The 26,976-nt window shown below is 47.9% G+C and overlaps 1 protein-coding gene across 1 annotated transcript in view; it reads right to left on the minus strand.

Annotated features, from left to right (window-relative positions):
* LOC121586675 (adhesion G protein-coupled receptor B2-like) overlaps positions 1-26,976 on the minus strand; it is a gene marked incomplete at its 3' end in the record, with an annotated part of 426,163 nt that overhangs the window by 84,035 nt on the left and 315,152 nt on the right. Inside the window, 6 exon segments of the mRNA XM_041903589.2 lie at positions 385-463; positions 12,915-13,061; positions 13,387-13,495; positions 16,227-16,295; positions 16,630-16,824; positions 25,710-25,816. Of these exon segments, the coding sequence (XP_041759523.2) occupies positions 385-463; positions 12,915-13,061; positions 13,387-13,495; positions 16,227-16,295; positions 16,630-16,824; positions 25,710-25,816 (706 nt within the window).

The following is a 26,976-nucleotide window of genomic DNA, read 5'->3' on the forward strand; positions in this document are numbered from 1 at the left end:
ACCAAAGCACTACCATCAGCATGTAGCTCAGTTGGTAGAGCATGGCGCTTGCAACGCCAGGGTTGTGGGTTCGTTTCCCACGTTGGACCAGTACGAAAATGTATGCACTCACTAACTGTAAGTCGCTCTGGATAAGAGCGTCTGCTAAATGACTAAAATGTAAATGTAACCGTAGAGTTATGATGGATCATTCTGATTGGGATAGTTAAGTGCTCCTTAAAAACTGGGTTTAGTTGGGAAATTACCAGGAAAAGGTGGGGAATTCCAGGAAAGTGCTAAATGAAACGATGAAACGCAGTAGGATGGTCAAAAGTAGTGCCCTATAAAGGGGAAAGGGTGCCATTTGTGATGCAGACCTGATGATGGAAGAGGAAGAACACTCACCTGGGGGCAGGTAGGATGACTCCTAAGGTCCGATACAGGATGGCTCCGATGACAAAATATGAAGTCTGTGTTTCTGTTTCTGAAAAACACAAACACAATACACATGTAACACTATACACAGCAGACAACCTGTAGAGGTCGAGGGATAAAGGTTCACCAACCAGCTGAGAGGAGCTAAGAGCCGATAGAGAATGACATTTAGAGGTAGACAGAAGTGAAAAGATAAAAAACTCTCTTGTACTGAACTCAGAAGTCCATATAGACTTCCTCACACCATCTCTTCCCTTTTTCAACTCCCTCTTTGATTCGTCATTTCAGAACTTTTCTAACAATTTTTGTTTGTTCCCTCCCTTCCTCCCTCCATACCCTTTTCACCTCTTCGTCCCTTTCAACAGGCCAAAGAGTCTCTTGCTCCTCTGTGCTTCCTCTGATTTCCCCCTCTCTTTCTCTCCCTTCACCCCTCCCTCCCCAGAGCAGTGTCTCTGAGAGAACAGCTGGATCCCATAGAGAGGCGGTGTCCCTATGTAAATGTCACCCTGTCTGGAGGGAGGGACGAAGGGAGGAAGAGGGGAAGGATGAAGGAGGAAGGGGAGGAGGGAAGGAGAGAGGGAGATAGCTTAGTCTGAGAGATGAGTCTCCCCACCTCTTTCTTCCTCCCTGGCCCCTTTCAGCTGAGGAGAAGAGCAGAGAGATGGAGGAAGTAGAAAGGAAAAGAAAGGAGGGAATATGCTCTCATCAAGCACATGGGGTGAGTCATCCAAAATCTAACACACAGAGAGAGAGAGAGAGAGAGAGAGAGAGAGAGAGAGAGAGAGAGAGAGAGAGAGAGAGAGAGAGAGAGAAAGAAATGTATGACCATATATTAGAGACACATACTACCATCAGATTACCCAGACCCACAAAGAATTCGAAAACAAATCCAATTTGGATAAACTCCCATATCTATTGGGTGAAATACCACAGTGTGCCATCACATCAGCAAGATTTGTGACCTGTTGCCACAAGAAAAGGGCGACCAGTGAAGAACAAACACCATTGTAAATATAACCTATATTTATGTTTATTTATTTTCCTTTTTGTACTTTACCTATTTGCACATCATTATAACACAGTACATAGATATAATATGACATTTGAAATATGTTTATTCTTTTGGAACATTTGTGAGTGTAATGTTTACTGTTAATTTGTTAATGTTTATTTAACTTTTGTTTATTATCTATTTCACTTGCTTTGGCAATGTAAACATATGTTTCCTGTCACGGTTTACTAAGCCAGAACCCAGAAGCAGACCAGGACAAGGTAAATTGAAACAAAGGTGAGTGTTTATTTAATAGATCCACGAGTGAGGCTGAATAATCCAGGGAACAGAGCGGGTGGCGTGGATGGGTTGTTGAGGGTGCAGTGGTAGGTCCAGTAATGGCTCGGCAGCCGCCGACCATCAGGCAGAGGTTGGGTGAAGGTTCCGGGTGAGTGACTGCAGATAGAACAAAACGGAGGTAAGTATACAGCAAGTCAAAAGGTGCAAAACAACAAAACTAACGCTAGAAGTTCCAAGGCTGATACACGGACAAACATACTGTTCATGGCTAACGATCCGGCAGGGAATGGATGTTAGGACAGAGCCTAAGAAGGGTGATGATCAGGAGCAGGTGTGCAGATTGCTGATGGGATGCAGGTGCGGAAATCAAGAGAGCTCCCGCCTAGCAACGTTGCCCGGCAACCAGGCAGGGAGCGTTCCAGAACCCTCGGGAAACTGGAGATCCCGAGCAGAAAAACTAATACCCAGACAGAAACCGACTCAGACTGCAGGGATCGTTACAGTACCCCCCCTCCGACGAACGCCACCGGGCGGACTCCCCGGAGCGCCAGGATGGAGGCGGTAGAAGTCACGAATGAGGTCAGCATCTAGGATCTGTCGCCGCGGAATCCAACTCCTCTCTTCAGGACCATACCCCTCCCAGTCCACGAGATACTGGAAACCCCGGCCCCGCCGTCTGGAATCCATGATGCGTCGCACCGTGTAGGCAGGACCACCTCCGATCATCCGAGGAGGAGGAGGAGGAGGCGGAGGAGGCAACAGAGGACTGAGGAGAACAGGCTTGAGGCAGGAGACATGAAAGGTGGGATGGACTCTGAGCGTCCTCGGTAGTTTGAGTCGAACTGCCACCGGATTGATCACCTTCTCCACCACAAACGGACCAATGAACTTCGGTAACAACTTCCTAGACTCAGTCCGTAAAGGAAGATCCCGTGTGGCCAACCAGACCCTATCTCCGATGGTATAGGTGGGAGCGGGGATCCGGCGACGATTCGCCTGGAGCTGATACCGGTCCGAAACTCTAAGGAGTGCCTTTCTGGCCCGATGCCAGGTCCGGTGGCAACGACGAATATGGGCCTGAACAGAGGGCACTGAGAGCTCCTTCTCCTGAGAAGGGAACAAGGGAGGTTGGTAGCCATACAGGCACTGGAAGGGAGACATCCCAGTGGCAGATGTAGGGAGAGTATTGTGGGCATACTCAACCCAAGGCAACTGAGAGACCCAGGAGGTGGGGTTGGAGGAGACAAGGCAGCGTAGCGTGGATTCCATCTTCTGGTTGGCTCTCTCCGCCTGACCATTAGATTGGGGGTGAAAACCAGATGTGAGGCTGACTGTAGCTCCAATGGCCAAACAGAAGGACTTCCAGACAGCAGAGGTAAACTGAGGGCCACGGTCGGAAACGATATCACTGGGCAAACCGTGGACCCTGAAAACCTCCCTAACCAGGATCTCGGACGTCTCCGAGGCAGAGGGAAGCTTGGCAATAGGCACAAAGTGGGCGAACTTGCTGAATCTGTCCACGATAGTCAGAACGACCGTGTTTCCCTCAGAAGCGGGCAACCCAGTGACAAAGTCCAGGGCCAGATGCGACCATGGTCGCCGGGGAATAGGAAGGGGGGTGAAGTAGTCCAGAGCTGGGCCGATTGGTACTCTTATTCTGCGCACACACTGGACAGGCAGCAACATAACCCCGAGTATCCTCGGCCATGGCAGGCCACCAAAAACGTCTGCGAAGAAACGCCATCGTCCGAGCCACGCCAGGGTGACAAGCCATCTTGCTGGCGTGGGACCATTTGAGGACAGCAGGACGAACCGACTCAGGCACAAACAACCGACCGGGTGGACCGTTACCGGGACCGGGCTGCGTCCGAAGGGCCGCCATCACCTCCTCCTCAATCTTCCACCTAACAGCTCCCACGACGCAGTTCCGGGGGAGAATTGTCTCGGTCTTGGACCCACTCTCCTCCGTCTTGGAGAACATCCGGGACAAGGCGTCCGCCTTGCCGTTCTTAGATCCAGGTCGGAACGTCAGGGAAAAAATTGAATCGTCCGAAAAACAACGCCCACCTGGCCTGACGGGAGTTGAGACGTCTAGCCGATTGCACGTAAGCAAGATTCTTGTGGTCAGTCCAGACAATAAACGGTTGCTCCGCCCCCTCCAACCAGTGGCGCCACTCCTCCAAGGCAAGTTTCACCGCGAGAAGCTCCCGGTTACCCACATCGTAATTCCTCTCCGCAGGCGAAAGGCGACGAGAGTAGTAGGCGCAGGGATGGAGTTTACTGTCCGTGGAGCATCGCTGCGACAGGATGGCGCCAACTCCCACATCAGACGCGTCCACTTCAACGACGAACTGACGGGCCGTGTCCGGTTGAGAGAGAATCGGTGCGTTGGTGAATCGCCTCTTCAAATCCAGAAACGCTCGATCCGCCTCCGGATTCCACTTGAAGATCCTGATACTGGAAGTCAAGGCAGTTAACGGAGCGGCCACACGGCTGTAATCCCGGATGAATCTGCGGTAGAAATTCGCAAACCCCAAAAATCTCTGGAGCTGCAATCTCGTACCGGGCTGGGCCCATTCCAGAACCGCTCTAACCTTCTCCTGGTCCATCCTAATCTCTCCCCTGGAGATGATGTACCCGAGAAAGGATGTCGTGTGGGCGTGAAACTCGCACTTCTCGGCCTTCACGAACAGGCGATTCTCCAACAATCGCTGCAGAACCTGCCGGACATGCTGGACGTGGTCGGAAGGTTCCTTCGAGAAGATCAGAATGTCATCCAGGTAAACAAACACAAAGAGACCGATCATATCTCTCAGGACGCCGTTCACCATACTCTGGAATACCGCTGGAGCATTGGTCAGTCCAAACGGCATCACCTGATACTCGAAGTGACCCATCGGTGTATTGAAACCCGTCAACCACTCGTCCCCCTCTCTGATCCGGACCATGTGATACGCATTGCGTAGGTCTAGCTTGGTGAACACCGTAGCACCCTGTAAGGAGTCGAAGGCAGAACTCATCAAGGGCAGGGGATACTTGTTCTTGACCGTGATGTCATTCAACCCCCGATAATCAATACACGGTCGAAGAGAGCCATCCTTCTTACCCACAAAGAAGAATCCTGCCCCCAGGGGTGATGACGAGGGACGAACGAGACCAGCAGCTAGGGACTCCTTGATGTAGGTCTCCAAAGCCTCACGTTCAGGTCGGGAGATACTGTATAACCTTCCCTTGGGGTAGACAGCTCCAGGGAACAGGTTGATGGCACAATCATATGGTCGGTGGGGAGGGAGTGACAGAGCCTTCTGCTTACTGAACACTTCCCCCAAATCGTGATATGTCTCGGGAACCAGGGACAAATCTGGGGGGTTTAGCCTCAATCACCTGACTGGGAACCGAATGGGGACAGGCAGTCTTGAGACAGTTAGCATGACAATCAAGGCTCCAACTCGTTACCTTGCCCGTCACCCAATCGAACGTGGGATTGTGTTCCTTCAGCCAGGGGTATCCAAGGACCAGAGGAACATGGGAAGACGGCAGAATGAAGAATGAAATCATCTCCGAATGATTCCCCGACAACAGCATCTTAACCGGTTCAGTCCTCATCGTGATACGTGCCAGACTACTGCCGTTCAGAGTGGTCGCTTCAATGGCTTCCGGCAATTGCTCCTTGGAAAGCCCCAGCTGTTCCACCAACTCGGCATCAAGAAAGCTTCCATCGGCACCTGAATCGATAAAAGCGTTAATCGCTAAGCTCTGATTCCTGTTCATAAGGGTAGCCGGGAAACGGGGTCTGACAGAGGTATTGAGAGGTCGAAACTGGCTCGCTAAAAGTCCTCCCAACTTTAGCGAGCCGCGCAGTTTGACGACCGCCGGGAACAGGTGGCGAGGTAATGTCCCGAACCACCACAGTAGAGGCAACAGTTAGTCCTACGTCTGAGTTGGCGTTCCTCCTTGGTTAACCCGTGCCGCCCTACTTGCATTGGTTCAGAATCGGGAGACAGGACCTCTCCACTAATCCTGTGTGGTGGACGATGATCGACGTATTCTGGTCCAATCCCCGACCCGACTGGAACCTGAGAAGCTGATCGATTGGACGGAACCCATTGCTTCTCCCTCCTTCGCTCTCGGACTCGATTATCCACCCGAATAGACAAGGCTACCAAGCTGTCCAGGTCACTAGGCTCCGGATAGGAGATCAACTCATCCTTGAGCTGCTCCGACAGACCCTGGTAAAAGGCCGCTTGCAGAGACTCCTCATTCCACCCACTCTCCACAGCCAACGTCTTGAACTCGATCACGAAGTCGGCCACGCTGCGAGTTCCTTGGTGAAGCGAAAACAGGCGCCTAGCTGCGTCCCTCCCTCGGACGGAATGGTCGAAGAGCTTCCTCATCTCGGCCGTGAACCCCTGGTATGAAGCCATGCAGGGGTCTTGTCGTTCCCAAACGGCTGAAGCCCACTCCAGCGCTTGACCACGCAGCAACTCAATCACAAAGGCTATCCTAGCCTTGTCTGTGGCATAAGAGTAGGGCTGTAGATCGAACACTAACCCACACTGCATAAGGAAAGAACGGCATCCTCCCAGCTCCCCCTCATATTTATCCGGCGTCGGAACCTTGGGCTCACGGAAGGACACAGCTCCAGAAGCGGCAGGCGAGATGGGTGAAACCGGTAGTGGATCCTCCACCGGAAACTTGCGCTGGTTCTGGACCTCCGTCAGACTGGTAGAAAGGTTCCGAACTGCCAACGCGATCTCCTGTAGCTCCGTGCTATGATGGCCCAACATCTTCTCCTGATGGGTAATGGCATGGCGAACAGAGTCCAGGTCCGCTGGGTTCATTACTGGCCGGATCGTTCTGTCACGGTTTACTAAGCCAGAACCCAGAAGCAGACCAGGACAAGGTAAATTGAAACAAAGGTGAGTGTTTATTTAATAGATCCACGAGTGAGGCTGAATAATCCAGGGAACAGAGCGGGTGGCGTGGATGGGTTGTTGAGGGTGCAGTGGTAGGTCCAGTAATGGCTCGGCAGCCGCCGACCATCAGGCAGAGGTTGGGTGAAGGTTCCGGGTGAGTGACTGCAGATAGAACAAAACGGAGGTAAGTATACAGCAAGTCAAAAAGGTGCAAAACAACAAAACTAACGCTAGAAGTTCCAAGGCTGATACACGGACAAACATACTGTTCATGGCTAACGATCCGGCAGGGAATGGATGTTAGGACAGAGCCTAAGAAGGGTGATGATCAGGACCAGGTGTGCAGATTGCTGATGGGATGCAGGTGCGGAAATCAAGAGAGCTCCCGCCTAGCAACGTTGCCCGGCAACCAGGCAGGGAGCGTTCCAGAACCCTCGGGAAACTGGAGATCCCGAGCAGAAAAACTAATACCCAGACAGAAACCGACTCAGACTGCAGGGATCGTTACAGTTTCCCATGCCAATAAAGCCCTTAAATTGAACTTGAATTGAATTGAATTGAGAGACAGAGATAAAGAGAGAGAGAGAGAGAGAGAGAGGAAGAGAGATAAAGAGAGAGAGAGAGAGAGAAAGTGAGAGGGAGAGAGAGAGAGAGAGAGAGCGAGAGAGAGAGAGAGAGAGAGAGAGAGAGGAAGAGAGAGAAAGAGAGAGAGAGAAAGCGAGAGAAAGCGAGAGAGAGAGAGAGAGAGAGAGAGAGAGAGAGAGAGAAGATCAAAGACGACGATGGAGAGCAGTCACTGTGATGGATCCTAATTGAAGGTAGTGTGCATTAACATGCAGAATAGATGCCCACTGCATTGTGGGTAAAACTGTCTGGGTGGAAGCGAGGGGTGACACTTCTACATTTAATCAGACCACAAACTCATTACCAGGGATGGGCATACATTACAAATTATAATTACAAAATAAAATTACAAAATACCCTAAAGACAAATGTATCAAAATAAAATATAAGATACTTTTGCAAAGCATTGTATTTAATTAAAATACATCTATTTTGTATTTTAAAATACAAAAATACATTTGCAAGTTGCCAGCCGAACAGCAACAACATTCTCAGTAAAGGTTACAGAAACTTCTTACTCGCTATAACTGTGATATGTTGTTGTTCATCTACCTTAGTTGAACGCACTGTCACTCTGCTAAATTACCAAAATGTAAATGTATGTGTGAAAATGAACAACTGCAAAGCACATTGGGTATTGTCATTGGCCTTGTTTTGGGGCGGAGCTCATTAGAGTAATACTTTTTACATCTACATTTACATTTAGGTTATTTAGCAGATACTCTTATCACACCATAGTGCCATCAGACTTTTGATAGCAATGTAGGGTGAAAGGGGGCCACAAAATTGTGAACCGCAGTAGCAATACAAGGATATAACATTTACCAAAGAGACCGGAATGCCTATGGGGGAGGTGTTGCTGTATACAGTGGGGGGGAAAAGTATTTAGTCAGCCACCAATTGTGCAAGTTCTCCCACTTAAAGAGAGGCCTGTAATTGTCATCATAGGTACACGTCAAATATGACAGACAAAATGAGGAAAAAAAATCCAGAAAATCACATTGTAGGATTTTTTATGAATTAATTTGCAGATTATGGTGGAAAATAAGTATTTGGTCAATAACAAAAGTTTCTCAATACTTTGTTATATACCCTTTGTTGGCAATGACACAGGTCAAACGTTTTCTGTAAGTCTTCACAAGGTTTTCACACACTGTTGCTGGTATTTTGGCCCATTCCTCCATGCAGATCTCCTCTAGAGCAGTGATGTTTTGGGGCTGTCGCTGGGCAACACAGACTTTCAACTCCCTCCAAAGATTTTCTATGGGGTTGAGATCTGGAGACTGGCTAGGCCACTCCAGGACCTTGAAATGCTTCTTACGAAGCCACTCCTTCGTTGCCCGGGCGGTGTGTTTGGGATCATTGTCATGCTGAAAGACCCAGCCACGTTTCATCTTCAATGCCCTTGCTGATGGAAGGAGGTTTTCACTCAAAATCTCACGATACATGGCCCCATTCATTCTTTCCTTTACACGGATCAGTCGTCCTGGTCCCTTTGCAGAAAAACAGCCCCAAAGCATGATGTTTCCACCCCCATGCTTCACAGTAGGTATGGTGTTCTTTGGATGCAACTCAGCATTCTTTGTCCTCCAAACACGACGAGTTGAGTTTTTACCAAAAAGTTATATTTTGGTTTCATCTGACCATATGACATTCTCCCAATCCTCTTCTGGATCATCCAAATGCACTCTAGCAAACATCAGACGGGCCTGGACATGTACTGGCTTAAGCAAGGGGACACGTCTGGCACTGCAGGATTTGAGTCCCTGGCGGCGTAGTGTGTTACTGATGGTAGGCTTTGTTACTTTGGTCCCAGCTCTCTGCAGGTCATTCACTAGGTCCCCCCGTGTGGTTCTGGGATTTTTGCTCACCGTTCTTGTGATCATTTTGACCCCACGGGGTGAGATCTAGCCCCAGATCGAGGGAGATTATCAGTGGTCTTGTATGACTTCCATTTCCTAATAATTGCTCCCACAGTTGATTTCTTCAAACCAAGCTGCTTACCTATTGCAGATTCAGTCTTCCCAGCCTGGTGCAGGTCTACAATTTTGTTTCTGGTGTCCTTTGACAGCTCTTTGGTCTTTGCCATAGTGGAGTTTGGAGTGTGACTGTTTGAGGTTGTGGACAGGTGTCTTTTATACTGATAACAAGTTCAAACAGGTGCCATTAATACAGGTAACGAGTGGAGGACAGAGGAGCCTCTTAAAGAAGAAGTTACAGGTCTGTGAGAGCCAGAAATCTTGCTTGTTTGTAGGTGACCAAATACTTATTTTCCACCATAATTTGCAAATAAATTAATTAAAAATCCTACATTGTGATTTTCTGGATTTTTTTTTCTAAATTTGTCTGTCATAGTTGACGTGTACCTATGATGAAAATTACAGACCTCTCTCATCTTTCTAAGTTGGAGAACTTGCACAATTGGTGGCTGACTAAATACTTTTCCCCCCCACAGTATATTCACAGCCATATACCTGTAATGCTTAGAAAAGATCACATGTCAAGTATTATTGAAGTGTTATGGTTGCAGGTTCACCTGCCTCATCTAAAGCTTATTCTTTTGGGGTGTTGCTATAGGCCACCAAGTGCTAAAAGTCAGGATCTAGATAATGTGTGTGAAATGCTTGATAGTGTATGTTGCATGTGTCAAACTCATTCCATGGAGGGCAGAGTGTCTGCGAGTTTTCGCTCCTCCGTTGTACTTCATTAATTAATTAAGGTCACTAATTAGTAAGGAACTCCCCTCACCTGATTGTCTAGGTCTTAATTGAAAGGAACAACCAAAAACCTGCAGGCACTAGGCCCTCCATGGAATGAGTTTGACACCCCTGGTGTATGTAAACAAAGAGGTCTACTTTCGTGGGGACCTGAATATTGACTGGTTTTCATCAAGCTGTCCGCTCAAGAGGAAGCTTATCACTGTAAACAGTGCCTGTAATCTGGTTCAGGTTATTAATCAACCTACCAGGGTGTTTGCAAACACTACAGGAACTACACTACATCATCCACATGTATTGATCACATTTGTACAAATTCTGTAGAACTGTGTTCTAAGGCTGTCTTCATAACCATTGGGTGCAGTGATCACAATATACTGTAGTGGTTATAACCAGGAAAGCCAAGGTTCTAAAAGCTGGGCCTAAAATAGTGTATAAGAGATAATACAAAATATTTTGCTGTGACTCTTATGTGGATGATGTTAAAAATATTTGTTGGTCTGATGTGATTAATGAGGAGCATCAAGACGCTGCACTTGATTCATTTATGAATTTGCTTCTTCCAATTATTGATAAACATGCACCTGTTAAGAAACGGATTGTTAGAACTGTTAAGGCTCCATGGATTGCTGAGGAATTGAAAAACTGTATGGTTGAAAGAGATGTGGCAAAAGGAGTGGCTAATAAGTCTGGCTGCACATCTGACTGGCTGACTTACTGCAAATTTAGAAATGATGTGACTAAACTCAACAAAAAGAAGAATAAACTGTAGGAAGCCAAGATCAATGATATAAAGAATGATGAGAAAAAACTACTTTGGACTTTAAATGAAATGATGGCAGAAAGACACATTCATCTCCATCTTTCATCGAATCAGATGTCTTATTCATCACAAAACCATTTGATGATGCCAATTATTTTAATGATTACTTCATTGGCAAAGTGGGCAAAGTTTGGCAGGAAATGCCAACAACGAACAGCGAGCCATTGTATTCATGAGAAGAAAAAAAACTAATCATGAAAGAAAAGCATTGTAAGTTAGAATTTTGTAAAGTTAGTGTGGGAGAGGTGGAAAAATTATTGCTATCAATCAATAATGACAAACCTCCTGGCATTGACAACTTAGATTGGATAACTACTGAGGATGGTAGCTGACTCTATAGCAACTCCTATCTGTCATATCTGTGTTATAGTGCTACGTATAAATTAATAAACCATGTAATGTATTTATTTATTTATTACACCCTGAACTTCTGTCATTGGATCATTCTATTTTACGAGGTTGAATGTGAGTGTGTGTGTGTGTGTATGTTTGTATGTGTGTGTGCATGTGTCTGTGTGTGTGTGTGTGTGTGCGCACTTGCACTCTGTCTGTGCTACAGCAAGTCTTGATCCTATTGAGCCCATCAGTGGGACTGTCTGTGGGAGAATGGCTTTGATAACAGGTGTAATGAACCAAACATTTTGATAAACATCAGACCACTGGTCACAATGAGCTCTCTGCACCGCCAATGAATGGAGCCACTCTGACCTCTTACCACCAGCGTCATTCTCTTGCTATCACTCTGACTATAGAAGAAGAGACAGAGGGAGAGAAAGGCCCTGTCAGAGAGGGTGAGGCAGATCGAGAGATAGAGAAAGTGATAGAGAGAGAAAGGGAGGGAGAGAGGGATATAGATGGTGAGAGGGGAAGATAAATAGAGAGAGAGGGAGAGAGAGAGGAGCTGTGTCCTCAGAGCCAGACAGAGACCCCAGACACTGCTGACACCATTGTAACCTTTCATGGGGATGGCAGGGGGCACACAGGAAGTCAGTGTGTGCATATGTGTGTGTGTTTGGTGTGTGTGTTTGTAATTTCCTGTGGGGCATGTGTTATTCTGAGGGGGCAGAGGACAGGATCAGAAACAGAGATATACTCATCTCTTTCTCTATGTCTGTCTCTCTATCTGTCTCTATATATCTTTTTCTATCCATTTCTAACTCAATTCCTCCCCAAAATCTCTGCTTTCCCCCTGTGTCTACCACTGTGCAAGGGAATACAGATTGATTGTGAGCAGTGTAGATCCATTTCAAAAGGGGTTCAAAGTAGGACGGGAGACAATTGTTCCCTGTTATGGTAGTATAATGATTGATTTGGGTTAAAAGCTTGAAGGATTCTAGCCTTGAAACCCCCTTATGACTGATAATCTTATCTCTGACATGGTCATGACCTAGAACTTTGTACAGATGATCAGGCTTGTTACTTTCTCTTGCTGTTTAGAGATTATATAAGAAAGTGTGTGTTTTGAGGACTTCTGACATAACATACTCTAAAGCCCTATTTGCACGGGACTAGAATTACTACTGATCGTCAGTTACCTAATTATTACCCCAGCATGTCTGTTTTTCCAGAGAAAGATTCGGACAGGATAAGTTATACCAAACTGCCCCCTGTATTTTTATTTTTATTCATCTGAAGTTTACATGCATAGCACTTTGTTTTAATCATGAACTTGTTCCCATTTTCTTACTCAAACTGGGTGCAGTACCTGTTAAACTCTGTAATACCTCTCAAAACACAGGGATGTCAATTTGCACAAGATAAGTATTATCAGAGGACCTGGGAGTTTCCTGAAAAACAGAATGTTTTTAGGGCTGGGATAATATCCTTCCCGCCAAGAATAAATATTGACATGGCAGATTCGGATGGGATTAATATTACGAATGACCTGACCTAAATCCTGTCCGAACAGGGTTTAGGACCACCTGTATTACTCTTCACACATCTTGTGAGGACATCTTGACATAAGTGTGGTGAGGTCAGGGAGAGTCTTTAGAGGATGTTTAAAGACATCTTTTATTATGAGGAGTGTGATTATGATGATGATGTAGACGACACCAATGATGCTGCTGATGATGGCGATGTTGATGATGGCAATAATCCTGATGAGGACGACGATGATGATCTCTCACCATCGGAGGTGAGGGTGAAGACCTCTTTGGGGATGTAGAGTTTGTCTTCAGCGGATCGAGCCCAGTCCTTCATGCCTCTCCTACCCTTCATGGGGAAGTTGATGTCACTGGACACCGCTGTCACAGGCTCTCGCTGTATCGTTATCACTATGGAGACAAAACATATTGTAATCACTATGGAGACAAAGCAAAACGTTATCACTATGGAGACAAAACAAATCGTTATCACTATGGAGACAAAACATATCATTACCACCATGGATACAAATACAAAACATGAGTTGACGTACAACCATAATAGGTAGAGAGGTGCTGACTAAAGGAAAGGCAAATGATGTGACAAAATAATTAAGAATTTAGTTATTAACGTATGATTAGTGACAATTGGGAGCGTTGAGGATAGGGTTGAACAATTATGGAAAGTTAGGGGAATTTTGCAACACTACCTGTGAGTGTTAAACTGACTACTCACTGAGGTTGTTGGTGACCACCAGGAAACTCTGGAAGGGTTTCTGATCATCTCCTATCAGATGGATGAAGTCCTCCAAGATACGCATGAGATGGGCTGCACCAGGAGAAACCTGGGAAGGGGGAGAGAAGAAGGGAGGGAGAGAGAGAAAGATGGTGGGAGGGAGAGAGAGAGAAATGGGGAGGGAGAGAGAGAGAGAGAGAGAGAGAGAGAGAGAGAGAAGGGGGAGGGAGCAAGAGAGAAAGAGAAAGAAGGGGGAGGGAGGGAGAGAGAGAGAGAAGGGGGGAGGAGGGTAAGTGAAGGAAGAGTGTGAGAGTGACAGAGAGAGAGAAATATCATGAAAACAACTTTCTTCCATACACAAATATTGAACAATGTACTCTCATTTATCTATTTCGCTCTCTCTCTCTCATTTCATGCACCAAGCTAAGTGTCTCTTCTGTTCCTGTTAAGTTCATGTTGCCTCAAGGAAGTGTCACAAGAAGAAAGAATCACCAACAACCCCACAGCCATTACCACCCAGAGCCTCCATCCTCCCAAACCATTACAACAGTCATTTGCTTGGTCATCTATCCAACCAACCCATTAAATAGTCATTTGCTTGGCCCTCTATCCAACCAACCCATTACAACAGTCATTGGCTTGGTCCTCTATCCAAGCAATCCATTAAATAGTCATTGGCTTGGTCCTCTTTCCAACCAACCAATTACAACAGTCATTGGCTTGGTCCTCTATCCAACCAACCAATTACAACAGTCATTGGCTTGGTCCTCTATCCAACCAACCCATTACAACAGTCATTGGCTTGGTCCTCTATCCAACCAACCAATTACAACAGTCATTGGCTTGGCCCTCTATCCAACCAACCCATTTCAACAGTCAATGGCTTGGCCCTCTATCCAACCAACCCATTACAACAGTCATTGGCTTGGTCCTCTATCCAACCAACCCATTACAACAGTCATTGGCTTGGTCCTCTATCCAACCAACCAATTACAACAGTCATTGGCTTGGTCCTCTATCCAACCAACCAATTACAACAGTCATTGGCTTGGTCCTCTATCCAACCAACCCATTTCAACAGTCATTGGCTTGGTCCTCTATCCAACCAACCAATTACAACAGTCATTGGCTTGGTCCTCTATCCAACCAACCCATTACAACAGTCATTGGCTTGGTCCTCTATCCAACCAACCCATTACAACAGTCATTGGCTTGGCCCTCTATCCAACCAACCCATTACAACAGTCATTGGCTTGGCCCTCTATCCAACCAACCCATTACAACAGTCATTGGCTTGGTCCTCTATCCAACCAACCCATTACAACAGTCATTGGCTTGGCCCTCTATCCAACCAACCCATTACAACAGTCATTGGCTTGGTCCTCTATCCAACCAACCCATTACAACAGTCATTGGCTTGCTCGTACTGGTTAGCCAGTTAATTAGCAGATGTGGGACATAATGCCTTTTAATGTACATCTACTGAGGATGCATCTCAAATGGCTCCGTATTCCCTATATAGTGCACTACTTTTGACCAGAGCTCTATAGGCCCTGGTGAAAAATAGTGCACTACATTAGGAGTAGGGTGCCATTTGAGACAAAGCCTATGTTAGTGGTAACAGATGGTATAGTACGTTTATGACTTGATTGTCTGCAGTGGCTTGCTTAGAGCACATCATCTCATTTGATTGTCTGCAGTGGCTTGCTTAGAGCACATCATCTCATTTGATTGTCAAAACACCATAACCTAATTATTGCATTCATATTTCAATGCTGTGCTCTCATTCTTTCCACATTTACATTTTGGTAATTTAGTAGACACTCTTATCCAGAGCATCTTAGTCAGTGCATTGAACTAAGGTAGGTAAAACCTTCCTAAAAAAAGCAGCTATCTCCGTCTGTGTGTGTGTGTGCATATATGTGTGCTGATGTTGTGTGTTTATGTTATGATAATGGATATGTGTTATAATAATATACACTGAGTGTACAAAACATTATGAACACCTGCTCTTTCCATGACATAGACTGACCAGGTGAATCCAGGTGAAAGCTATGATCCCTTATTGATGTCACCTGTTAAATTCACTTCAATCAGCGTAGATGAAGGGGAGGAGACAGGTTAAAGAAGGATGTGTAAGCCTTGAGACAATTGAGACATGGATTGTGTATGTGTGCCATTCAGAGGGTGAATGGGGAAGACAAAGGATTGAAGTGCCTTTGAACGGGGTATGGTAGTAGGTGCCTGGGGCACCGATTTGAGTGTGCCAAGAACTGCCACGCTGCTGGGTTTTTCACGCTCAATAGTTTGCGGTGTGTATCAACAATAGTCCACCACCCAAAGGACATCCAGCCAACTTGACACAACTATGGGAAGCATTGGAGTCAACATGGGCCAGCATCCCACCATGTAGAGTCCATGCCCTGACGAATTGAGGCTGTTCTGAGGGCAAATGGGGGTGCAACTCAATTTTAGGAAGGTGTTCCTATTGTTTTGTACACTCAGAGTATGTTTGGGTCATTATGTCCTGTGTCTACATGTTATTGTTTACTGGCTGCAGATGGCAAATAAACCCAGCCTGACTCAAGGGCATGGAGGAGGGGGTCATATGCATTGTTTATTAACAACAAAATATGAACACACACAAACACACACACACAATGTCATTATTGCACACAGTATGGTGTATGATCCGTCCTGAATGGTGAACAGGTGTGTTTTTACGACTCTTCTCACAATGACAGAAACACTGCAATCAAATTCATCCAACCGTGACAGAGCCAGACACTCTGACGCACATGCACACACACACACACTAAAATAACAGTTTAAAAGCCTACCCGGTGAGCGTCTTCCCATTTCTCTAGGTTTTCCATGTCCAACATATAGCTGACTACCTGGAAGAATTTCTGAGGAGAGAGAAGAGGGGGAGGGTTGACTTAGTGCTGAGGTATGTGAGTGTGCATGCAACATGTAGGGATGTAGGTGTTTGTTTTGTTTATGTCTGTTACTTCCTGTAAGTGTGTGTATAGCCCACTTCACCCACCAGCACGTCGCCGGGTGTGTGTGTGTCTGTGTGTGTGTGTGCCCTCCCAACACACACGCATGTCGTCGGGAGCTCGGATGTCGGTTGCTCTCTTGAATGTTTGTGTTTATATATGTGTGTGTGTGTGTGTGTGTGTGTGTGTGTGTGTGTGTGTGTGTGTGCGCACACGTTTGTGTGTGTACACCCTCCCCACCCACCTGCGCGTCGTCGGGTACTGGGATGTAGGTTGCTCTCTTGAAGGTGTCCGTCACATTTCGGAGAATCTCCGTGGAGAACAGGAGGTCACCGCTGTAATAGCTCCTCCTCTGTAAGAGCTCCAGGAGATTCCTCACGACCTGAGACATGCCCTCTCCAGCCAGGGTCCTCTGACCCTTCGCAAGATGCTCTCGCAACTGGAGACAGCAGGGGAGGAGGAGAGTGGGGAGAGAAACACAGGTTAGAGAGTGATAGGGGAGGGAGGTATGGGCAGAAAGAGAGGGCAGAAAGATAGAGAGAGGTGGGGTAGAGTGAGAGAGAGATAGAAATATATATATATATATATATATATATATATATATATATATATATATATATATATATATATATATATATATTGTGATGTCACGAGAGGCTACACAGCTTTCAGCGGGATTGCTCAAGTAGTGCAAGGAGACCAGGTTCAACCAAAACAAGGATTTTATTAAAGGTCTTGGGAAACTAACGAAAGTATAACACCATTCTGTTCTCTGGTGGCTCTTTACGGGTTAACAGTTCAGGGATGTCTCTTCCACATCCAAAATCATAACTCTCCCTCGCTCAAATAACTTTTCCCCAGTCTTACTGTATTCCACGTTGCAGCTAGTGGCCAACCCAGCAAAACGTCCTTCCAAATGTCCCACACGTATTTCCACAGGTGCATATATCCAAAGGTGAGTATTTCCCAAAGGTAAGTATCTCCAAATCCTTATATTCCTCATGGAAGTGGACGTGCAGCACTCTTGTCCTCCAGAGAGCCCAGGTTGGAGACCGTGTCTCTTCCCTTCCCAAACCTTCAGCTCATCAGCTCCTCATTTGTTTCAGCTGCGTGGGAAGATTGGCCATAGAGGGGTGGAGTTCCCGACCATACCAGCAGATGGAGCCATAGCTGTCTGGGTTTGCAGCCACCTCAGGGGGATGTAACGTCCCTCCAGGACACAGCCTCTCGTGACATCACACATCCCCTCCCTCGGGACCGACGTCCTCGTCGGGGTAAAGGCAGCGAAGAAGGCATCACGCCGGGAGAGGGCGTCCGCATTGCCGTGGTGCTTGCCAGACTGCTCTCTCTTCAAGTCCTCCAACTCTAGGACCAGGGACTCAGCCTCCTGTTGTCTCTCCTTGAGTTTCTTACTGAACGCATCAGCCTTGGTTTTAGCAGAGTTTAGCTTCTGTTGAGCAGCTTTCAGTTCCTTCTCTCTCTCTGCCTCCGCATTCTTCATCTTGTTCTCCAACACCTTGTACTTCTCCTCTGCCTTCTTCTGGACCTCCTTACTACTGCGCAGGGTCTCCTCACACTCCTCGATGGTCCTGCGCAGCCTCTCCAGCTCCTCCTGTTGCTTATGGAAGGAGCTCTGTTGGAGTTTAGCCTGGAGGATATCTAACTCTTCTGTCTTCATGTCTAACTGTTGCTTTAACAAACGATACCTCTCAGCGGTCCCCTTCAGACCAGACAGTTCTTTGTCCAGATTCTGTAGCTCCGTCTCTGTGTCGGTCTGGGCACCTGCCATCCCTATCAGAGCCCGGGCGGGAGTGAGTAACTCGGAGGATTGCACCGGAGCCTTCCCAGGATGAGTCTTGCCTCTCCGTTTCCGAGGTACTCGGGTTATCCTCTCCTGAGACTCTCTCCAGAGTGGGTAAAAGGCTGGGCAGTCTCGTCCAATTAGGACAGGGACGGGGAGGGAATCAACCACCCCCGCCGTCGTGTGTATGGCTCCCCGTGTGCTGGTCATTGTAAGTTCAGTAATGGGGTATTCTCTGGTGTCCCCATGGACACAGGAAACTGGGAGGACTTTCCCCGGGGTCAGACACGTTGGGCCCACCAAATCCCTTACGCACCAGGGTGGCCCGGCTACCAGAATCCAGTAAGGCCTCCACATCATGGTGATTCACAGTTACCGGGCAGGTGGGGGGTCGATCTGGGCCGCCATCTACGACTCCCAAGAGCGAGGCAAAACGGTGTGTGGGTGCTGAGCTGGAGGACTCCGCAGTGGGCATAGGTTCCTCGGCTGGTTTCCCACACTGCCAGGAGATATGTCCCATCTCCCCACACCGGTAACACTGTCGAGTTTCCCCCCTCCTGGTGTACTCTTCTTGGACCAGCCTGGTTTCTGGCTCCCCCTGGAGCCGGGATAAGTCCTGACGTGGCTGGGTTCGAGACCTTGGGGTCCTTTGGACGGGTTCTTCCCATTTGTGGTGGGGCCGCCCTCCTGGGGTCTTTTCGGGAAGCATTCAGCATCTCCGCTGCGGCCTGGTACTTTTCCACAGCTTCCACGGTCAGATCAGCCGTGGTCAAGGCCTGTTGACTGATGAACCGTTTTGCCTCATAAGGCAGGGGCGCGTAGGTAACGATCCACCACAACGGCCTCCACCACCGCCGCTGCTGTATTCCTCTGCGGATCCAGCCATTTCCTTGCGATTCGGACAAGTTCATGCATCTGCGCCCGAGGAGGTTGGTCTGGTTGGAAGGTCCAGCTGTGAAAGCGCTGGGCCATACCAAACTTTGTGAGTCCATATCTGCTGAGGATCTCAGACTTCAGGGCATCATAGTCAGTAACCTGGTCCGGGCCCAGGTCCCGGACAGCATTCAGCGCTTCCCGGTTAGAAAGGGGGCTAACAGACCAACCCACTGTTGCTTGGGCCAGGCTTCCCCTAGTGGCCGTGGCCTCAAATGCATGCAGGTATGCCTCAATGTCATCGGTAGCTCCCATCTTAGATATAAAGTCACTTGCCTTTATTGGGCGGGTATTTTGGACCACCCTCTGTCTCTGCAACTGCAATTCCTCTGCCTTCAGAAGGTTGGCTTTCTTTTGCTCCTCCAAGAGAGCCACGTTTGCTTGCATCTGGGCGTGCTGGCCAGCAACAAGGGCTTTCAATATGTCCTCCATTTCAGTCGGCGGGGAGCCTACGGCCAACTTGGAAAACTGGGTGATCAAACCTTCGGTATCCTCCTCTGACATGCACTATTAACGCTTGAGCGTGCCCGTATTCTCCACCATCTGTGATGTCACGAGAGGCTACACAGCTTTCAGCGGGATTGCTCAAGTAGTGCAAGGAGACCAGGTTCAACCAAAACAAGGATTTTATTAAAGGTCTTGGGAAACTAACGAAAGTATAACACCATTCTGTTCTCTGGTGGCTCTTTACGGGTTAACAGTTCAGGGATGTCTCTTCCACATCCAAAATCATAACTCTCCCTCGCTCAAATAACTTTTCCCCAGTCTTACTGTATTCCACGTTGCAGCTAGTGGCCAACCCAGCAAAACGTCCTTCCAAATGTCCCACACGTATTTCCACAGGTGCATATATCCAAAGGTGAGTATTTCCCAAAGGTAAGTATCTCCAAATCCTTATATTCCTCATGGAAGTGGACGTGCAGCACTCTTGTCCTCCAGAGAGCCCAGGTTGGAGACCGTGTCTCTTCCCCTTCCCAAACCTTCAGCTCATCAGCTCCTCATTTGTTTCAGCTGCGTGGGAAGATTGGCCATAGAGGGGTGGAGTTCCCGACCATACCAGCAGATGGAGCCATAGCTGTCTGGGTTTGCAGCCACCTCAGGGGGATGTAACGTCCCTCCAGGACACAGCCTCTCGTGACATCACAATATATATAGAGAGAGAGAGAGAGAGATGGAGGTGAGGTAGAGAGTAGAGAAAGAGAGATGGAGGTGAGGTAGAGAGTAGAGAAAGAGAGATGGAGGTGAGGTAGAGAAAGAGAGATCTGAGACCTCTGAGCCATACAATAGTTAATCTTGCTCCTCTATTGTTGCTTGTGGTCAGCAGATCTTGTAGGTAGGTATGTAGATAGTGAATTACATGAATGACCAGAACCTTGGTCAAGTACCTATCCCTCAGCCTTTACTCTTCATTAAGGACTTTTGCAGACATAAATGCACTGGATAGATATCGGTTACTATTTGTATTTCACAATGCTGCATGGCACTGAAATCCGCACACACATAAACATACGCACACACACGCACACACAGAGAGAGACAACGGTAATCCTCAGTCACAACAGCAATCAAACCTAATGAACCACATCCCCATGCTAATGAAAGGTTAGCAGTTAGCGCAGGCCTAGGCTAACAGTGCAATCAACCAATCACAGCACATCTAATGGACCCCCCCAACCCCCGCTGGCTTCAATTATCGCCACGGAGACAGGAAGTCAGAGGTCACGCAGCAGGAAGTCAGCCAATGATTAACCAACGCATTCATTAATCAATGGATAAATGGAAAAACTCATTAGAGAAAGAGAGTGGTGACAATGCCATTAATTTTCATAGAAAGTTAATCAGGGCCAGTATTTATAAACCATCTCCGAGTAGGAGTGCTGATCTAGGATCAGGTCCCACCTGTTCATGTAATCGTATTCATTATTATTTAAACGCCAAAATTGATCCTATCAGCACTCATATTCTTAATAAACTTTATGAATACAATCCCACGTCTATTGTTGCGTAAACAAGTAGGATGTGGGAGGACTGTCACGCTCTGGCTCCGGGACTGTGTAGTTTGAGCCAGGGTGTATTCATTTGGTTGTGTTGGGTATAGGGTGTGTTCATTTGGTTGTGTTTGGGTTTGGTTGTAGTGTCTTGTCTCGTCATGTGACTCCCAATCGGAGGTAACGAGTGTCAGCTGTCGGCTCGTTATCTCTGATTGGGAGCCATATTTAAACTGTCAGTGTTCACCTTAGGGTTGTGGGTTTTTGTTCCATGTTTCAGTCTGTGTACTGAGGACTTCACTATCCGTCATTGTTTATTGTTTTCTCGTTCGTGCACTTTAACTTTAATAAAGTCATGTTCGCTACAAACGCTGCGCTTTGGTCCACTCCTTCCGTAGACGGCCGTGACAGAAAAACCCACCAAAAAAGGACCAAGCAGCGTGTCCAGGAGCAAGGAGACTGGACATGGGAGGAAGCGCCGGGTAAGGAGATCGAGAGGCTGGCGATGGCCCAGGTGGGCAAATTGTGGTCCTGGGAGGACATGCTCGGGGGCAAGGGACCTTGGGGGAGGATCAAGGCCCTGGCGAGAGAGGAGCAACGGCGTCAGCAGGGCCATCGTCGGAGGGACGAGAGGCAACCCCAAAAAGTTTTTTTGGGGGCACATGGCTTGGGCGGCTGGGCAGCAGGAGGCTGCCACAGGGAGACGTGGAGAGAAGGCTACCGGATTACGGGGAGCCATTGGCGAGTAGAGGAGGGAAGTAGTTGAGGCACGGCGTGAGAGACTGAGGTGTGTTACCAGTCCGGTCCGGCCCGTTCCTGATCCCCGGTTAAGGCCAGTGGTGTGTGTTCCCAGTACGGACCGGCCTGTTCCTACTCCACGCACCAAGCCCACGGTGTGCGTCGCCAGTCCAGCCCGGCCGGTTCCTGCTCCACGTACTAAGCCTACGGTGTAACGTCGCCAGCCCAGCCCGGCCTGTTCCTGCTTCTCGCATCAAGCCTACGGTGTGCGTCGCCAGCCCAGCCCGGCCTGTTCCTGCTCCACGCACAGAACCTACGGTGTGCGTCGTCAGCCCAGCCCGGCCTGTTCCTGCTCCACGCACAGAGCCTACGGTGTGCGTCGCCAGCCCAGCCCGGCCTGTTCCTGCTCTACGCACAAAGCCTACGGGGTGCGTCGCCAGCCCAGCCCGGCCTGTTCCTGCTCCACGCACAAAACCTACGGGGTGCGTCGCCAGCCCAGCCCGGCCTGTTCCTGCTCTACGCACAAAGCCTACGGGGTGCGTCGCCAGCCCAGCCCGGCCTGTTCCTGCCACCCGCACCAAGTCTACGGTGCGCGTCGCCAGCCCGACCCGGCCTGTTCCTGCCACTCGCACCAAACCTACGGTGCGCGTCGCCAGCCCGGTCCGGCCTGTTCCTGCCACCCGCACCAAGTCTACGGTGCGCGTCGCCAGCCCGACCCGGCCTGTTCCTGCCACTCGCACCAAACCTACGGTGCGCGTCGCCAGCCCGGTCCGGCCTGTTCCTGCCACCCGCACCAAGTCTACGGTGCGCGTCGCCAGCCCGACCCGGCCTGTTCCTGCCACTCGCACCAAACCTACGGTGCGCGTCGCCAGCCCGGTCCGGCCTGTTCCTGCCACCCGCACTAAGCCAGGGGTGCGAGAAGTCAGCCTGGTAAGGCCCGTTCCTCCTCCACGCACAAAGCCAGGGGTGCGAGTCGTCAGCCTGGTAAGGCCCGTTCCTCCTCCACGCACCAAGCCTACGGGGTGCGTCGTCAGCCCTGTCCGGTTAGTTCCTGCTCTCCGCACCAAGTCTGTGGTGCGCGTCGCCAGCCCATTCCGGTCCATTCCTGTTCCACGCACCAAGCCAGGGGCAAGTGTCGTCAGTCCGGCTCCGGCCAGCGGGGCTAGACAGGACCAGGGGTACTTTGGGGGGTTGGAGAGGAAGTGGGGATCAAGGCCGGAGCCAGAACCACCGCCGAGGAGGTATGCCCACCCAGCCCTCCCTTGTTTAGCCCTTATTGAGGCGCGGTCGCAGTCCGCGCCTTTAGGGGGTACTGTCACGCTCTGGCTCCGGGACTGTGTAGTTTGAGCCAGGGTGTATTCATTTGGTTGTGTTGGGTATAGGGTGTGTTCATTTGGTTGTGTTTGGGTTTGGTTGTAGTGTCTTGTCTCGTCATGTGACTCCCAATCGGAGGTAACGAGTGTCAGCTGTCGGCTCGTTATCTCTGATTGGGAGCCATATTTAAACTGTCAGTGTTCACCTTAGGGTTGTGGGTTTTTGTTCCATGTTTCAGTCTGTGTACTGAGGACTTCACTATCCGGCATTGTTTATTGTTTTCTCGTTCGTGCACTTTAACTTTAATAAAGTCATGTTCGCTACAAACGCTGCGCTTTGGTCCACTCCTTCCGTAGACGGCCGTGACAGAAAAACCCACCAAAAAAGGACCAAGCAGCGTGTCCAGGAGCAAGGAGACTGGATATGGGAGGAAGCGCCGGGTAAGGAGATCGAGAGGCTGGCGATGGCGCAGGTGGGCAAATTGTGGTCCTGGGAGGACAAGGACAAATAATTATTTTATTCCATTGCTAAGCCAGGTCAGTCTTTGAGGACAAATTGTATATTAATGATCTGTTTTGCTATTGAGTTTATTCATGCTGCAGGCTGGGCTAGAAGAGGATGGTTGTTAATAGTTTGGAAATAGCCACGGAAATATTGAGGAAGTGGAAGGCAGGCTAAAATGGCTACATAAGGTACATGTACATTTCAAATGGCTTAGCTATGAACCGGCAACTTTCTGAAAATCCTCTGTGTTTTATTATGTACTGTCTTAACAGAAGGTACCATAAAACACTCATTCTCAAATAACCGCCTGTCCTTTTTAATAGCCGGGCAACGCCACACATTTCAGCAAATAAACCCATGTTTCAAACAAACGCTGGGTCTAAATAAATGCTTTATTAGGTTACCATTAATTACCATGAATTGTTTATGAGGTTTAATGTTTGATTTGTTGCATTAAGTAATTCACTAATGATTTGAAGAAATTATGGCAGTCATCCATTTTCATCCAAGAGCCTTGGCGTGACCCTGGACAACACCCTGTCGTTCTCCGCTAACATCAAGGCGGTGACCCGATCCTGTAGGTTCATGCTCTACAACATTCGGAGAGTACGACCCTGCCTTACACAGGAAGCGGCACAGGTCCTAATCCAGGCACTTGTCATCTCCCGTCTGGATTACTGCAACTCGCTGTTGGCTGGGCTCCCTGCCTGTGCCATTAAACCCCTACAACTCATCCAGAATGCCGCAGCCCGTCTGGTGTTCAACCTTCCCAAGTTCTCTCACGTCACCCCGCTCCTCCGCACACTCCACTGGCTTCCAGTTGAAGCTCGCATCTGTTACAAGACCATGGTGCTTGCCTATGGAGCAGTGAGGGGAACGGCACCTCCGTACCTTCAGGCTCTGATCAGTCCCTACACCCAAACGAGGGCACTGCGTTCATCCACCTCTGGCCTGCTGGCTCCCCTACCTCTGCGGAAGCATAGTTCCCGCTCAGCCCAGTCAAAACTGTTTGCTGCTCTGGCACCCCAATGGTGGAACAAGCTCCCTCACGACGCCAGGACAGCGGAGTCACTCACCACCTTCCGGAGACATTTGAAACCCCACCTCTTTAAGGAATACCTGGGATAGGATAAAGTAATCCTTCTACCCCCCCCCCTTTTACTCCAACCCCCCCCAAAAAAAAATAACACATTGTAAAGTGGTTATCCCACTGGCTATAAGGTGAATGCACCTATTTGTAAGTCGCTCTGGATAAGAGCGTCTGCTAAATGACGTAAATGTAAATGACCAGTAAGATACTGCTAGCCATTAGCTGCTAACAGCTGAGACCTGCTATCTAACTGGTCAGCACAAAAACTATCAATGACTTCGGGAGTAGAGACCCCTAGAAATCGTCCGATCACCCTTTAGAGGCGAAAGTAAGAACTGCCATAAATGCAGTCAAAGAGGTTTAATATGTTTTTAAAGAGGCATACTAAGACAACAAAAATGGACACAGTGTGTACTGCCCTACAAAGGCAAAGTGCAGTATCTACGTAAAACAATTAAGTGCAAAATATGACAACAAAGTATTTTTCTGTTTAGAGAATAGCAATTTCTGGTACTTTGTCTTGTGTCAAGAAACTAAATACCACATTAAACAAATAATATACCTGGCCATTAAAACAGATCAAAGATTTTTGACCAAATTTGTAGTTACTGCACTTTGCCTTTGTAGGTCAGGGTAATTGATAACACATTAGGAAATGTATGAAACGCTAGAAGTGAATGCTGACATTAAACAATTAACTATGCAAATTAGCAAAATATGGCACCTGACACCAGACACCTGGCTCAAATAGAAGCCTGTCTCTAATAAGTGCCTGTTGTGTTCAGTGATTTAAGCAAATAAACGCCCTGGCTATTAATTTAAGTTTTACAGTAGCTTACTAAAAATGCATTCACAATAACATTGCAGCACAGGTGGCTCATTGAGCATGTTATACAATACAAACTGTATTTGAATAAATAAGATGTGAATAGAGAGAGCGTGCAAAAGGGACTTACAGATAAATGTAAATATCTGAATTCCATCGAGACGCATCTGGCGAAGCTCGGAGGACCCCAGTAAGCAACTCCATTAGCGTCCAGCAAACAACGACGACTAGCAGATCCTAGAGAGAGAGAAGGAGGGAGAAAGAGAGGGGGAGGGTGAGAGAGAGAGAGAGAGAGAGAGAGAGAGAGAGAGAGAGAGAGAGAGAGAGAGAGAGTGAGAGAGAGAGAGCGAGAGAGAGTGAACGAGAACGTGAAGAAGTAAATCCTGACACCAATAGTTCTTTGGTTTTATGTTATCTAATAACTACATACATGCTATTGTCATTTTTCCAACATAGTAAATCATCCATAATGTAGAGCTGAGGTCAACCATCCACCTGACATGATCTAATACAAAACCACTGTGTAAGGTTACAGTATACATGTACACAGTTATTGAGAGAGAAACACAGAAAAAGCATATGGTTAAGCTGAACAATGTCCCCCTGGCTGCCAGTAAGTTATCATATATCAACAGGATATATTTTTTTAAACAGTGCAGTGTGTTGTTATTAGGGCTGAGTGAGTGACTGCCTTAGGACTGTGTCGGAGTAGGCACCTGCTATGACTAAGATATATACTTCTGAACATGAACAGTTTCCAACATCGTAAGTCATGTATAGCTGAGGTCAACCATCCACCTGACAACTACTGTATTAGGTCACATACAGTATACATGTACACAATTATTGAGGCAGGTTTTATGACCTTGTGGCTGTAACAGCTAGTGACTACCCTGCAGAGCTGCCTCCAGTACATGAGTCATCCTAATAAATGCCAACCTGCGTTATTGAGAGGGAAACACAGAAACTGTTGAAAATTCTCCCCCAGGGTACACCTTACTAACTACATTCTCTGGTGGAAACCATTTCATGCAGGATAATAGATTCCTAACACACACAAACACATGTGTGCATGCACGCAAACACACACACAGACACAAACTTCAAAGTCCTCATCTGTTAGGCAGTGTGTTGTTGTAGGGTCTGACTGAGTGAGTGCCTGAGGACTGCGTCTGCCTGCTATGACATATACTTCTGAACATCAATCTATATTACCACAATATTAACCTGGATTTATTCTTCACACACACTTTATGCTATGTCAACCGTACAGCACTCTGTAGGCCTTACAAGTGCCAAAGAAACTTTACAAAGATAAGTACTAGTACTAGTCAGACACTTGCTGTAGGCAGTTAGACTAAATCACTACAGTGTATACTTACATTATAGCTTAGTAC

This window comes from Coregonus clupeaformis, chromosome 17 (assembly GCF_020615455.1).
Source record: "Coregonus clupeaformis isolate EN_2021a chromosome 17, ASM2061545v1, whole genome shotgun sequence".
NCBI classification, from domain to species: domain Eukaryota; kingdom Metazoa; phylum Chordata; class Actinopteri; order Salmoniformes; family Salmonidae; genus Coregonus; species Coregonus clupeaformis.